This window comes from Pocillopora verrucosa, chromosome 7 (genome assembly GCF_036669915.1).
Source record: "Pocillopora verrucosa isolate sample1 chromosome 7, ASM3666991v2, whole genome shotgun sequence".
NCBI lineage: Eukaryota > Metazoa > Cnidaria > Anthozoa > Scleractinia > Pocilloporidae > Pocillopora > Pocillopora verrucosa.
Genome location: NC_089318.1, coordinates 4,823,487 through 4,839,759, shown reverse-complemented (window position 1 = coordinate 4,839,759; position 16,273 = coordinate 4,823,487). Strand labels below are relative to the sequence as shown.

The following is a 16,273-nucleotide window of genomic DNA, read 5'->3' as shown; positions in this document are numbered from 1 at the left end:
AGCAAGTCATAATTCTGCCTCTACATGACGATGAATAGCGTTTCCGATCCTTACAGATGAACTCCAATTAAAAAAATTCAAAATGACAGGAACAAACTTGCCTCACTTATGGACACGAGCCTTTGTAGCTCATTTGGTATTATCTTCGAACTCAATCATGTCGAACAACTCGAGAAATATTTCAGGAAAATGGAAGTTCCTTTTGTCGCCGTTCTGAAGTTATACACTCCTCGGCAAATGGGAGGTACTAGTGTAAGACTAAGCAGAAAATATTTTAGGATTCTCTTTACCTCGTTTCTGTGTTTGCATTTCCCTAGTACTCATCTTTCTGATCTGTTTCTCTCTCTCTATCTTTATCATTGTTATTTATATTTTTCCAAAAGGAACGTAACATAACGCGATAGTCAGATTAATCTCATTTCAAAATCTCTAATTGTTTTGGCTTCATATTTAGGTTTTACTCAGTCAGTCAATACACTACGACGCCGACGTGAAGATCACCAACACCTGAGCTGAGTCCTGTCCGAGCGAGTCTCGTTCTAGCTCTCGAGAGCTATCGACGAATGTCTTGGTTGAGATTTGAATTTAACACTAAGCTGCGTTTCTAAAGGTGAGTGAAGCAAGTTAATATGTTAAGAAGATGAATGGAAGACTCTTTTAGGATCACGTGAATTGACGTGATTCTCCCATAATGATTGTTTAGCCCATTTAGTTGTCTCCGGTAACACTAAGGAAAATGTGCAGCTTTTGATAGCCGTCATGTTCATGCGTATAATGGCATACTGGAGAATTTAATTTTCTGCATATCTTACCACATGTGAAATATAATCGTGACCCATGTGTTGTATGAAAATGGAAACAAAGTTTAGCGGAACTCGTCGGGTGACTTTGGTCTTCGACTGATAACCTCATTTCCTCATGTGTAAATTATGAACTTTTAAACTCGTAAAATTTATGATCATTTTTTTAGTTTACAATCGCCGCACATTGGGAGAAGTCATTTTTTTGACTTTCCAAGCTTAGCGTCAGTCTCTAGCGACAGTCTCGTGGCATTGTCAGAGCATACAGTAAGTTGAAAATTGACAGTACTATCAATTTTCAACTTACTCGTTACTTACATATCACTCCCTTGAATTTGATAATTTCTGCGCGCAAATTTGTTCCTATAATCAAGAAGAGTGCATGAGTTGCACAGTAGAAGACACTCGAGTTTTTATCTGTAAACACATTAATAAACTGTGAAATAAATTTACAAGTCAAAGTATTTTACGGAAAAATTCAGTGCTTTAGCTGCCCTAGAATTTGTATGTTGGGATGTTAAGTGCTATTATAAATATGTTTTTTCTTCAAGTTTCAACCAATTTTATGAACAAAGTTTGAGTGTTATGCTTGCTCAAACATTTGTGTTTAGTAATGTTGAGTGATTCCGCACTAATTTGGTTTTTGTCCCGATGCATTTGCGTAAAGTTAAATAGATCGATATCTTCACAAGATCATAACTTTGATATTTATACGTCTAAAGTTTCATTCATAAAGAAAATTAACAACAAAAGTTCGAGTTTGAAAATAGGCCCTTTGGGAGAAGGGGGTGGGGGGGGGAGGGGAGGGAGAGGTGAAAGTTTGTGTTACGGTGTGCTGTCAATGTCTTGAAGCAACAACCATAACTTCTTTACGTGAGAACTTTTCTTTTCATGTTGATCCTCTGCTTTGACGGATTATGGTGTACATGAAACCATAGAAAGGAATAAATGTTTGTATTACCGCCGACATATACACCCCGTGCAAAACATCGGGTCTGGAAAGAAACCTTATCGAAGGTGCTAAATATTGCAATTTAGGACTTCCCCCAGGCTGAATAATGGGGTGTCCATGTGCCTCCTCCCCTCCCCCCTCCTTCCCCCCTTACCTCTCCGCGGCGATCACACGCAGTGACTGCAATCCTGTAATAGCTGAGGTCTGCAATAGAAACAGTTTGCGACTTTGTGGCGCCGATGAATTTTATCTAAACAAAAACAAGGTGACTGTATACAATCAGCCTTTTTAAAGGAAATTGTTCGTCATTGATCTGGAGCAGATTTTTTGTGGAAATAATTGGTAATTAAACAGAAAACTGATAAAAATCGCACACCGAAAAACTCCTCATAATTCTCTTCTTATTTCCGAAAATTTTAAAAATTCCGAATTTTGTGACCGAAATCATAGCCTCATTTTGCGGAGCGGTTTGCGTCTCCAATAGTAACTTGAGCAAACTCTTCAGGATAAATTTACTTTGCGGACAAAGACTTTTTTAAAGAAGCTTAAAGTTGAAACTGCATTCCCTATAAAAATACTTTGGTCGAGACCCCAAACAACGTGCGCTGATCTCGCGAGATTACGAGTGCCTTCCTCATGTTTACCAAACCACTCCCACAAATACGACACCACTGTAAACTGACCTACAAGAAACAGGAAATAGCTTATAATTCAATGAATGAAAAAGAAAACAGGAAAAGAGCAATACTGGTATCGTTGTTCAAACAGAATGATGATAACGTATTTTGCCTTAGCGTTTGAACATAATGAAAATGTTAAGTTTCACTTAAGGCCTAACTGCTTTGAGAAGGAGCCAAATGAAGAATTTGAAAGCTTCGCTCGATTTTGGTCAGAAAAACTCGAAGACAACTTCACCGTTGATGTCGTTTCACTTTGTTAGTTATAAATACCATCAGGGAATATTATGATGTAATACCGCTGAACAGGGTGTAGTTTATCTATGGTCTTGTAAATAAGATATAGCACTCTAACGAAAAGCAAAAGACGTAACATAGGGAAACCCGAAAAAAAAAACAAAACAAAACAAACAAAATAAAACAAATAAACAAAAAAAGAAGAGAGTTGGACTAACCTCCTCATGGACTTCAGGTTTGTACCTTGTCCCACTTCCTCTGCGCCTGTGAGGATGGCCTCATAGCTATATTTTCCCTGTGTTTCTTGCTCGTAGTCAATAGATACATTTTTTGAATCAGCGCATTTTGCTCGTCCACTCTTTCTAAGTTCAATTCGTCGCGACAGTTAAAAGAAATCGGTTAAAGAATCAAGCCAGTGTCTCTTGCACACACTAGCGCCGATTTTAATATTTTTTTGTTGATTCAATTTTATTTGAATATAAGAACAACTAAACCAAACTACTCGTAGTCTAATATCTAAAATAGTTGGTCGAGGAAAAAAAAAAAAATTAAATATTTAATATAAATAAATATTTATCCGTTTTCAAATTTATCCGCGTCCACACGTTGCCGTTTGTGAATCGTTTTTGGTGTCCACACGTAAACGCAAAAACGATTTGAAAACGATGACGTCGCCTACTGAGCATGCTCTTTAGAGCAAAACATGTGCCCACAGTCTCGCGTATCCTGAGCCTGAATCCTCTTGGCTATGCTCTTGGGCTTTTCAAACTTATCAACAGTGTTCGCATGGCCAGAAATCCGTGACAGCATGGCCGCCACGCACGCGCATCGATGTCGAACTCGGTCTTAGGTTACAAACGAGTCGCAAAATCACTACAAGGAAAACAGTGCACTTTCAGCTAACATTCTTTTAATAATTACTCCTGTGGCCGAGAGCACGCGTTGGACTAGGTTTGAATTGTTACGTCATCGTTTTCAAATCGTTTTCAAATTTATCCGGATAAGGCGTCCACACGGAGACGCTTAGCCAGCGTTTTCAAATTTATCCACTCTGGAGAGCGTTTTCAAATTTATCCGTTTTCGGTGTGTGAAAACGCCGTTTACGTGTGGACGGAACCCGTAACCGTATAAATATTTATCCATTTTCAAATTTATCCGGATACGTGTGGACGGGGCCTTAATCCGCATCAAGAAGGAATGCGACAAGTGTTGATTTATCCGGTAAGATGACGATTAAACATTTTTTTTGTTATGCTAATTACGCTTGAAAAACATGAACAAGACGTCATTTGCACATTAACAGTTTCGTTCATTGTTTATCACAATCACCGTGACTATTTGCAAAATATAAACAATTTATCTCTAAAGCCAGGTTCTTAAAATATCTGGTAGTAATCTAATCTTAAGGAGAGACTTAAAATATTGATGTTGATATTGATGTTACATTTAAATAATGATGCAGTATATTAAGGAGACAAGAACTTTTCATGTAAAGTTGGAAGACTCCAGAAGATATATTTTTGGAATAACAACTACTTTTGAACAAATAATTTGCATTTTTGAGTGTCTGAGTTAAAAAATAGGTACAAAAAAGGTCGCTCGCGGCTAATCCATTTTTGATCCTAATAATTATAGGTTTTCACTTTTAGCTGGACCTCCAGGGGGAGAAACATTCTTATACATGCTTGAATAACGAAATCAAGAATCTTCTCTCTGTCTAAGATTTGACTGAATTTCATCGTTTGATGAAGCATTTTTCAGGACATTTCAAGAAAAAATTTATCGCTAGTTTTTGGACAACTCTGTTTAAACTTGTGGCTCCACCGAAGTGCTAAACGATTTAGGGAAAGCTGTGCCAAAACGTTTCCGATTTACGTAGTACTACAAAAATGAGAACTGAAACTTCGGGATCTATAATTGTATATATTATATCTATCAAAAAATAAATCACTGTTTGGTGTCACATTTCAATAAAACAAAGTTAAAACATCATTGTGTAGGAATGAAAACAACCGTATCTACAAATAAATCACTTTTGTTTTCTTTTTGTTTTTCTTTTGTGATTTTTTAGCGGGTTTGCTTTTCGTGTCTTGCACGAAAACCTCTCCCGCTGAAGAGAGATTGTTCCTCGAAATTGTCTGATAACATTCAGGTTTTTGATCGGCTTGTATTATTGACTGTCGATAGCGCTGAATAGAGTCTCCTCTATCAATGACATTTCTTGTTCCGATCCCCAGATCGCACGGGAAAAGTTTTCTAGCAATTTTCGCCAGTGTCTTCCGCATTTCTGTGTTTCTGTAAGCATATATATAGGGATTTATAGCACTACTGCTGTATTGTAAGAACTTGAGGAACTTGACCAGATGCAGAAGAGCAGGCGGGGACGGTAAACACCTCAAGCAAAACGTAGCAATAACGGTAACGACGAAGAATGGAAACCAAGCAGTTACAAAGAGGACAGTGATTACCGCCACTGTGATAGCAACGTTAAGTTCCTTGATCGCTCCACCGGGAGTCAGCCCACAGCGCTTGGAAGAACTTGTCTTGCGCCTTCTGCCCTGAAACCGACTGATTTTGAAAATATAGCAGTAGGAAGTCACAATGATTACCAACGGAGAGCAACAACAGGATACGAATAAAGCTACAGTGTAGCTCTTCCGCCATGTCTCCGTTTTCGCCTGCAACGGTTGTAGAGCTGCCATCGTTAAAGCGCAGAGCCATGAAACCAGCAACATGATGCAATAGACATATTGCGGCAACTTGCGATGAAACAGCGGCCATTGCGTCGAGAGGAAACGTTCCAAAGCGATAGCAGTGAGCTGCAGGATTGACGCACATCCTGCGAAAATGTCAAAGCTTATGTAAATCAAATACGTTGAGTAACAGTGACCCGCCGTTATATCTGCGTGCGAAACAATGAACGTCCAGAATGGAACTGCAAACGCTCCTACTAGCAAATCGCTGGCCGCGAGGCCGAGGATCAAGATATTTGTGGCAGTTCGTAGCCTGGCGTTCGCAGCGAAGGCTGCAATCACTGAGCCGTTACCTAACAGGGTTACCGGTATAAGTATTGCGTAGCATGAAGCAACGACCACAGAAACTGCAGAACTCGCGAAAAGTCTTGGGTCATCGCACGGGGAACGGAAAGACGGCGTCGTTGGTAAAGCCATTGAATTCAAATTCGAGGAATTAATCCTTGAGTTGTTGCGATGAGTTTCTGATAAAGCAGCCATTTCCGAAACAGTTACTACATGGTTCTCAAGCTTAGGCGATGAAACGTGCCTGTTTGTCCACCTTTAATCGACCTTTCTACCACATTATTCATCACTGATCTGCTGATCTATCACCACGGAAAAACAACAACAGACACATTCAATTTGTCTTCAAAGCTACTTCGTTTCTCCTTCTTTCTTCCTTATCGTTGCGTGTAGTTAGCCTTGCATGAATGAAAGAGGTTGTTATGCATTAAAAATCGATAACAAATTCCCGAAATTCTTGTGCATGGTAAAGTACCATTCAATTGAGGCTGCACTGTATAAATAAGAAAGGTTAATAAGATAATTGAAATAGTCGGCAGTCTGCTGAAATGCTCAGTCATCTGCATGGAAAAAAAAACATTTTGTCAGCTAATTATCCTCATAACCTGAAATTCTCGGAAGAAAACAACAGGAATAAATGAAGTATATATTTTTTTCCTCACGGCGGATTTTGGAAAATTAAATATTAAACGCCTGCAAACAGAACATATGCACAGATATCGTAAAACTTTCCAATTATATTTGTTTAAGATTCAAATGAATAATTCAGGAGCAGGTGGTAAGCGATATTTTCCTTGGGGGAATAGTCTTTTCTGCAAATGAACTCAATTTTTGACCTAATTGAATTTAGTAATTAAAAAATAATTTTATCGGTTAGGCACATCAAATTCTTTCCGTCCAGCTTGCCGCGGACGTGTGACTTCCGATTCGATCTCTGACTAAAAAAAATTATGGATGAAAAAAAATATTGTTACCCGAAAACGAGGCAGCGTTATCAGAAAACCGCTGTTTGTTGCTCAGATTAATTCTTTGCCGTTTAACAATATATCAATTTCTGTAGTTTTGCTGAGAAAGCAGTTAGTAACTCCTGCTTTAGAAATAGAGACTGAAACGTTTAATTTTCAGGATACAGCTGAACAGAACAGAGCTTTCCCCGTCTGATATGTAACTTTGATTAGACTTTGAAATGCTATCAAGTCACGTAAAGACGAATGTGTTGACAAATTAAAATTAAGATTGTTATCGGTTAAATTGCGATTTACTGAGTAAATGTTTATTTGATTTGGTCCAAATCATCAATTTGTAATTCTTGTGCTTTTTAAATGTGGCGGGGAAATCTCTCTTGGAATTAACCCTTTGTCATCATTGACTCCTTGCTAAGCTTTAGCCTCCGAGGAGCCTCTCATTACTTACGTTTCGGCACGAGCGTTTCTTAGCCTGCAGGAAAGTATGAGGCTCTGAGCGACGCGGGCCGACGAGAGGTCCGACAAACCTCTCCCCGATTCGTCTCAAGTCTTACTGGGAGCGGAGAAACTCGCGTCTTGATGGCCTGGCCACAGGCTACCAGTTACTAAACTTAAACATGAAGCAGAGTACTCTCGCAACAGGCAACTTAAGAACTGGTGTTACACGTTTGATTTGATCACCAAGTTGTGCACCGTCTTCTTCCGCATGAATTTTTCTATCATTTTCTATTAAAATTTTTCTATTATTTAACACAGGGTTATGATTTTCATCCGGGTTTCTCAGTTATTCCTTTGTTCAGATTATCTTCGCTGTTCTTTTTAGAGCACCTAATCATCAATTTGTAGACAAAAAGAAGTATACTGAATTTTCTTTTGGAGCTTTCACATCTGAAATCAGATTTCGCACTGACGTAGGTTGTCTAAATCAACACAGAGGTCAAAGGTCTGCGCATGTGCGAACGTTGTAAAGACCAGGTGGTGACCTTCCGTCAGAACCAAGTTGTCACAAAAGTACGAACAACCCTCAAGCCAGTGAGTCACGGTGTTTTGACATATTTGAGGCTTATTCCCTTTTTGGTAAAGCTCCAAATAGAACGATAAATCAGCAGGATACCCATACTTGAATAAGGTTAGTGTTTGAAAGTGTCGAGTTTCCTTTCCCACTCTTTTGTTTTGTTTCCTTTTAAAGATTTCCACGAGCGTTTCAATTTATATTTCGCTTTTTTGCAAGACAGCGGTTGTTTTTAATGTATCTTTTAAAAATTTTGCACCGAAAATTGAAGCGCACGCCCATAATTGAACCCCCTCCCTGCGCATGCCCTAAGTTTGACCGCTGTGTTATCTTGACTCAGCTTTGAACAACCCGGCCGCGACAAGATTATCAGACTGTATTTTCATGGGCCATAAGATTAGCTGAATTGCAAAGCATCATGTAATTTCCCTCGGTGGTTTTGGTTGCTCTATCACTATATAATCCCTTGAACAACACATGCGCATCATACGGTTGTAATGAGAAATTATTTTCCCCAAAACAATTATGCATCGACACAATGGATGTAAGTCGCATTTTAGACACAAGTATTGGTTGGTTCTCATTTTAATGACAATCATGGTCTACTTTCTGATGGTGTCGTTTTTTCCTACTCATTTCTCCCCCCTTAAACGGGTTTGCAACGTACACAGGCATTGCATAGAAAAAGGAAAACAAGCACAAGTAAATTATCAAGAAAAAACATACTCTCAAAATCCCCACCTTCATCACTTTCGTTAAGTGTCCACCGAATGAAAAAATATTTTTACCGGAGAGAATATTTAAGGTAATTCTAACATTTACTGCTCATTTTTTATTATTGGACGAAAGCGTAAGGCGACATTTATCATAAATGACATAGATTATTATTATTACTATTATTATTGTGGCAATAAAACGTAAGGATGCCTCCTTAAATAAGATATTGACAAGGCGCAATCGCGTAGCTTGTCATTACCATAGCCCAAAATAATTCATAAAATAAAGAAATTCTCAAATGATATTAGAAACCCAAAAAGTTATGGGTAAAAAGTTTGGCCAGTTCATAGGTCCTGCGCAGTGAGAACTTTGAAACTCCGTGCAATGTTAAGGGTACTTGAGATGACTGCCTTTTGCATATCCAGTAAGATCTTATCTGCCCTGACATCTACAAGTTCTTTAATACTATCTAGTGTCTTTCTTGATACGCCCCCGAGCACATCGATGATGATGTTGAACTGTGCAATCTTATAGTGTAGGTACTGCTGACGGATCTCCCATCTGAGCGGTGCATACTTCGAGGTTTTCTCTTCTTCCTTCTGTTTCCTGTTTGCCATCCACGGGCAACTCATCTCTAATAGTAGCACCTTCTTCTTCTGCTTATCCACAACTCCTGCATCGATCCGATTTGCTCTTACTTCCGTCTTCTCTGCATACACTGGCACATCCCAAAAGGCGCTGGCTCGATCATTCTTGTACTCTGGCTTTGGTGTTTAATTTATATTAATATTATTATTATTATTATTTTTATTATTATTATTATTTTTATTATTATTATTATTAGGGGAAACCGCATTTGTGCATCGGCTTAGACTGATCCTCGTCCTCAGTCCTTTACTCCGATGTGAAAAAAGTTAAGGAAAGCGTGACAGCCACGCTTATGTCACGTTATGCCCTGATAATGCTTGTAAGCGGGGTTCGAAATGAGATCATGATTTATGTGCAAAAAGCTGTCATCGATTTTGCATTTCAGAGGATTCGGATGCATGTAATGTTATCGGTTCAACCACAGATTCGAAAGGTTCTTTTGTCATAAGCTGGTCAAGATTGGATTAGGAACTATGTACAAAGGTCAATTTCAGTATACATAAACGACAAATCGTGCCTAAAGGATACGTAATACATCGTGGAGGGCGCGGTGACCAAAGATACTCGTGTCGCGGTTCGACCATTGATGAGAGGAAGTCAACGTGAAAAGGCAAACTGAGAAAAACATTGTTTACGATCTATGGAATCAAAAACATCTTCCAGGTATTTTTGGAATTTGCTGTTTTTTTAAGGGATTCCTTCGAGTATCTTTCTTTTTATGAGTTATCGATCGTTTATCTCGTTGTCAAGCTCTTGATTATGTAAGACCTGAAGTGTGTGCGGTACTCTTGATATCTCGTGTGCCTTAATTCAATTTAGTAACAACAACCGATGGCTAAGGAATGCCAAGTGCAAAACTACAAATTCGATGCAACGAGGTGGATCCTGTTAGCTTTGAAATTCGCATACCGAGTAGCTGCGAGTGAAGATTAAATGGTTAAAAAAGTGCTGCCTGAGAATAAAAGTAAAGGCAGACCGACACGGACTCCCCATGTAGCTTTTGTGGTCGCGTCGCAATATCGCCTTCAAATTATATTTTTGCTCTCGTAAGCATGTCTTTCAGGTATTTTCTCTTTTTTTGTGAGAGATGACCAGAGGTTTGGTAGAAACAACGCCTCAAAGCAAAAAGGTACACGGAAAACATCATGGTCTCCGTCAGGGGTCAACTTTGCCTCTAGACAATGGGCTCTGACACATACACTAAAGCCAAAAGGTCAGGAGCGTTTATTGCGTTTAGTAACAATGTACCATCCGGCAGTTAAAATTCGAAAGCAAATATTGATGGAACATTGAAGTCTGCTACACAGTCAGCCCTTGCTGAAAACAATTTCTACAAACCTCTGATCATCTCTTACAAAAAAGGGAAAATCCCTTGAAGACATGCTTGTGAGAGCAAAAAGAAAAAAAATAAAATAAAATTTGAAGGCGATACTGCGACGCCACATTGGAAGTCTTTACCTTTATTCTCATGCGCACGAATATGATATTTATCACCATTTAAGTCACGCAACCTGATCACGTGAAATAGATGCAAAACAGTACAATTTATCTCAAATTCTTTCGGTAAATCCACTTGCAATTTAGTGCGACTGTACTAAATAATTCTCAATATTAGTTTGTTCTAGCGATGAATATAAAAAAGTGAAACATTAACGGAAAGTTATAAATAGTCTTAAAATGTGAAACTCTCCCTCGCACAGAAGAGGCCGGCGGGCCAATGAGAGTGAGATGTGGGCATGCCACTTCTTACCCCTCTCCCCTCTACCCCTCCCCACCACCTCCCTTACCTGGTTCAATATTATCAGGTATCATGCGTCAAGTGTTCTCTTCATTAATTTTATTTTGTATCATGAACATTACAATGTGCGAGAAAAAAAAATTATTTTGTAATTTTGCTTTTGCTGTACAGCCGCCCCCCGGCCCCCACCCTCCAAAAGAAAATCGGGAGGACAGGCGGCGACTGTGAACCAGCTAGCTTTCGCTTATGTAGTTGTTATCCTAAGCATTACAGAAACAAATTATGTTATAAATACTCGTCTGTTCGCTTTGGTCAGTCAGCGCTATCGAGATTTGTTGCCTCTACATCTGTTTGGTGATACGCATACGCGTGATTAGTTGTAGTCATAATATATTGCGGTCACATTTCGTACGGATGTTTTGTGTACGGACTTCCCACATTAACCATTCCTATACTTCGCATATCCAATAATAAATTGCATTTTTTATAATATCTCAGCTTAACCTCTGCTGTAATAAAATATTTCTTTCTCCCTTTTTTCTTCCTTCTTTATTTGAGCGCCTCTTGCATTTTGTTTTCAATTCAATCCATTGATTTGAAATTGTTCTTTTATCATTATCATCATCATCATCATCATCATCATCATCATCATCATCATCATCATCATCATCATCATTATTATTATTATTATCATCATCATCATTTGGTCTGCTCGCCCGTAGGGAGCGAACCTGCTCAGTTCCACTTGTGCCAGGCACGTCGCACTGGTAGTTCACAAAGGAAAGGATTGCCTCACGCAAGAGTGTGCTAGATCCAATATCTTTGCATAGCAGCGAATTGATTATCTGGTGAAAACTAGAGGTCAACTAAATAATATACTTACCTTGGTCAATAAAACAATGACAAATTTGAATCTTCTTGAAAGGAATCCAAAAAACAAACCGCAACTGAAAGAAAGAAGGACTTTAAAACTGCCATATTACAGATTTAAATTATGTTGGATTACCATAACTGGGAAAAACAGACCGAGCAAATCTTGTACAAACTTCACAACTGACCACGCTCTCAACATCATGGCACTTAGTATATGGCTGCGAAAAGGACGGTTATATGTAATCCCCGCTTGGAATTAACTATTTCTCTCTTGTTTTTGTTTTAATTTCTAAAGCAATTCAATGCCTTAAACTGAGTTTCATTTATTTTCAAAAATCATTGCTTCTCGCAATTTCCTGCGGCTTAAACTTATGTCAGTATAGCGTAATTGGTCTTTAAACATTTGATGGATGAATCTTTTTGTTCCTTAGATAAACACATCTGCAAAAACCTAAGCAGTAGATTAGGACTTCCAGATACATGTCTTTCTTTTTTAGTATTACACGAATTTCGGTTAAACGGCACGGCGGGGTTTTCCTTTTTATTCCGCTCTTCTTGTAAACTCTTCGAGTGCCCTCCTAGAATTCATTGTACTCCCAAAAGAAGATGAACAGTTTGATTGACAGAATCAACTCTCAGATAACTTTGAAGGCTCCGACAAAGCTTTAAATCTAAATTGTAAAGTTGTAAGGCGTAATCCTCATATTAAATTTCAAAACAAATATCAACTTCCCACTGATCAAAAGGACAATCTTTCACCACAATTTCAGGATTCATATTTTCATGTAAAACTTCAGTTGACGCCCGCGCTTGTGCTTGAAGAAGTCTAAAACCGACTGTCCTCACGTGAGGTTAGATATTTCTTCGATCTCTAAAGTGCCTTAATTTCCATGGTTAGTATAAATATTTCAAGGGATAAGCCTGAGGTGTTTCCTTGCTTGTAGCTGTTAATCTTGCATTGTAAGGTAGGTGGCAATCTTAACTACAAGAATAATAGTTCTGATAAGGATAACAAAAAGTTGCACGTACGATTTCTCAGGATCTCGTAGGGTCACGGAAGCAAATATGAGTAGGAGTGATTGCCACAAGCTTTTTAACAGCTTTGTAAAAGAGAATCACTTTTCCTTTTTAAAAGTAATGACAAATCTTAATAATTAAAAACGCAACGTGAATAAATAATCTGAGTGAAAAAACTAGACTCGAAATCTCTGGATCTAAATGCTTAAAAAAAATTCATTCTTCAAAGTGAAAATTAATTATTGTACAAGTGACTAGTATGTTTTTGACAATTTCAGTTGCCACTAAGAAATAACACCTTTAATTTTTAATATTATTTAAAGTAGTTATTTTTCCCTTGATCAAAAACCGTGCTTGATTCTCGTAGCAACTTGCTTGAGAATATTGAAACGTTCTCTAGCAATACAACACTACAATAATAATGATAGAAACTGATCTATCGTTCTGCCAGTTTGACGCAAATTTTAAAAGCTTAAATCTCGCAAAGAATATTGGACTAAGAAGGTCATCGAGCAGGAACCGCAATCTTGATCCAGGGAAGTTAATTACATTTTTTTAAAATCGAGTTATTTTCTTACATTGTCCCTGAGGAGCCAAATTTTGTTCAATTTAATTTCATAAGTGATAGACGTCTTGTCATTACTGAACATTTTGTGTTGCTTAGGGGGGAGGTTGTGGCGGAACTGTTCAAAGGACAAACTGAAAAGCTGTCTAATTATATTTCCCACTCTAAATGCTTCTGCCGATTCAGTTGTTATGGAAACTAACTCACAAAAAGCCATCTCATCAAAGACTGCTTCATCAACAACTATGATGATGATTGAAAGAAGATATTATTCAGTGAATGACATAGGCGCACTCGGAGGAAAAACAACTCCGAGTGTTCCAATAGGAGTCGAACCAACGACCCTGCGATCGATACTTCGCATGCTATCTTCATCTAAGCTAAGAAACAAAGACACGTATTCGACATTTACAACACTTCCTTTTTCAGAGATTTAACGAAGGAAACAATCCTGAGTCGCTCATACTGTTCACGTGGTTATCTCATGCGGTGTGTTCTCGTCTTACTCGTTGATTTGAGCACGCACCTGTTGAGAGGGCCTGCGTGAGTCCCTCTCGTGCTTTCAGTCACGTAACCAGTATCAACGAGTTCCTTATCTCTCTATGTTTCCGTATTGATGCTACTGTATATCTTTCAAAATTACGACGATCACCTTCGTGATAAGGTCAGATCTTTGAAAGCTCGGGTTTCTTTGCTAATTCTGCATAATTATGTTATCAGTGCGACAAGTTAAGTGTTCTGTTGTTTTAATACTACATTGAGAACCCGTGAGGATATCTTCGCCCCTTGGAAAATCATCGGTTACATCAGTCACTGAGTTTTGCATAACCAACTGCAAAGAGGAGTAAAGCATACTCGCTTTGGAGAACCTTGTAAATTATTGTTAGTGTTGCCGCGCACATAGCTTAATTTGTTAGATTGCCACACTTTCTTGACCTTGAAATGTTCGTCGTCATCATGAGGTTATAGTTTATTTTAATTACTGGTGCAGCTGTGAGGTTTTCTCGGCGGGGGGAGGGGGTGGGGATTGGAGGGAAGAGGGTGGTTTTACTCGGGCTGGTTCTGGGTAGTTATGTGCCCCTCCCTTTTCAAAAAGATGGGCTGAAAAATGGAAACAACGATAGCAACAAAAACGTCGACTTGCTACCCGTTGGGGACCATGCTCGGGATATAGTTAACTCAAAAAAAATTAAGTGGCGATACTTCCTTGCTCGTAAATTAACTTCATAAAATTGAGCACTCTAAATTATATACCTTCATGTAGCAAATATGCTCAAATTCTGATCTTCTAGACCAGAGATTTTCAATTTGCGACCCTACTGGACACTTTCGTGATTCAGACCATTTCGTGATGAATATTCACAAATTAACTTAGCGTTTTCGTTACTTTTCTCGAAATTTCCATGCATAAAAAACAATTTCCTCACTAATAAGCTGTTAATTATTAATAAACAAAGATTTCTCGACGAGACGTGAAAATAGACGCGATTTTTCTGTACTTATTCTACGCAAATTAGAAGTAATGACTTGTGCAGAAAGCCATGATTCTCTTTTTCTTGGAAAACGTGTTTATGAATCCTGACATCAGATAAGGCCTTTACATCCGACATTTTATTAAAGATTTTACTTTGCCTCTAATGGCAAAATGTCGCCTGAAGCTCGATAAGTGGACTAAATCGGCCTAAATTGCTAAAAAAAATTGTTTTCACAATTTGACAACATAAACTTCTTGATAAGGATTTTTCTGCCATTGGGATCGAAGTTAGAATTTTCAAATCTTCCTCTTTGTTTCCTGCAGATTGGAAATGCAGAAAAAAATTGATTTTAATCGCAATGACAGCAGCAGCTGCAGTAATCTTACGCAAAGTTGGTTTGATTTGCCATTGATTGCGGATAATAGTGTGAATCAAGAGCCGAAAAAAAGGAATAATCTACTGAAAAGCCATGATGTAAGTAACATTTGCAGTTTTTAGTAAGTAGCGCACAAACTTAACGCCAAAGTGTCACGTCACGGACCAAAAACCACAGGTATCAAACAGATATAAAGAAACCATAAAATAGATAATTCATTAAAAAAAAATGCCTTTTATATATATATATATGCTATATTTTCCGTTTGGAACTTAAATGATTTACTCTAGGTTCCGCGTACTCGAAATAATTGAAACGATCGCATCACCCGAGCTGTACAGCTTTTCATTCACTTTTTTAGGTATAAAATGACTTCATTGTTACCCATATAATTTTAACACTTGGCCCCAATTGCGATCAAGTTTAGTTGTATGTCGCCAATAATTGTTTTCCAAGTCTTTTGTTCCCTTCCGTAAAGCATTGCGTTAAAAACGAAGTGTCAAAAAATTAAACCTCCGGCCTTAATGTTTTCATGTTTCCTTTGAATCTTTAGTTCGTCTTACGTTTTCAGATATATTTTTTTTCACGTTTCCAGCATGTTCAATCGTCAATCTAAAGGAGTAGCCAGCCTTTGGCACATTAAAAAAGTCCCTTTCTATTCGGATTTGTTTTTTAAACGTCTCTTTGCGACGTAATACTCACTTATAATCTAAGTTTGTGGGTGCGATTCCAGGGCATAAAAAAAGATTAATAAAACGGAGGGTATGTGACCATGAACTTTGTCATATTTTTGCCCGTGAAGGTTTTGAAATATCCCCCCAAGACAAATTATAAAATTGCATTTGTTTTGACACACTTAGCAGGAAGAGATTTAATTAATACCCCACAATGAAGCGGAATGACTGATGCATTATTTCCTCACGTTATCACTTCATTTGAGAGGTGCTTACGACACAAAAGCCATTTGACACCTAAACTCAAAATTATGCTGATATAACAATGTCTCTTCCGAACCATCATTCTGTTTTAGCTAACCAATCAGCGTTAATGACTTTAAAATGAAAGAAAAGCATTAACTGAGGTGCTTCTATAAACAAAACAGAAAAAATTGAGTGGAAAGTCAACATCCTCAACCACACTTTTAGGGAGTCTTTACACGAGGAACGGAAATTTGGAGAAAACC

At 38.1% G+C, this 16,273-nt stretch overlaps 2 protein-coding genes across 7 annotated transcripts in view; one reads left to right on the top strand and one right to left on the bottom strand.

Annotated features, from left to right (window-relative positions):
* The window catches only part of LOC131773040 (beta-1 adrenergic receptor-like), a 33,837-nt gene that overhangs the window by 4,349 nt on the left and 13,215 nt on the right, over positions 1–16,273 (top strand). For 3 of the 6 annotated variants that reach the window (XM_066170449.1, XM_066170448.1, XM_059089039.2), the window contains exons 1-2: positions 145–244; positions 455–610. The gene's annotated coding sequence lies outside the window, so the exon portion shown is untranslated. Of the gene's footprint in view, positions 1–144; positions 245–454; positions 611–7,713; positions 7,799–15,082; positions 15,189–16,273 lie in introns of those variants that run through there. The other 3 variants (XM_066170446.1, XM_066170447.1, XM_059089040.2) reach the window with 3 other exon arrangements.
* On the bottom strand, positions 3,974–6,202 carry LOC131773074 (histamine H2 receptor-like). Its single transcript, XM_059089038.2, has one exon. The coding sequence runs from the start codon at positions 5,897–5,899 to the stop codon at positions 4,685–4,687; it is 1,215 nt and encodes a 404-aa protein (XP_058945021.2). The 5' UTR covers positions 5,900–6,202; the 3' UTR covers positions 3,974–4,684.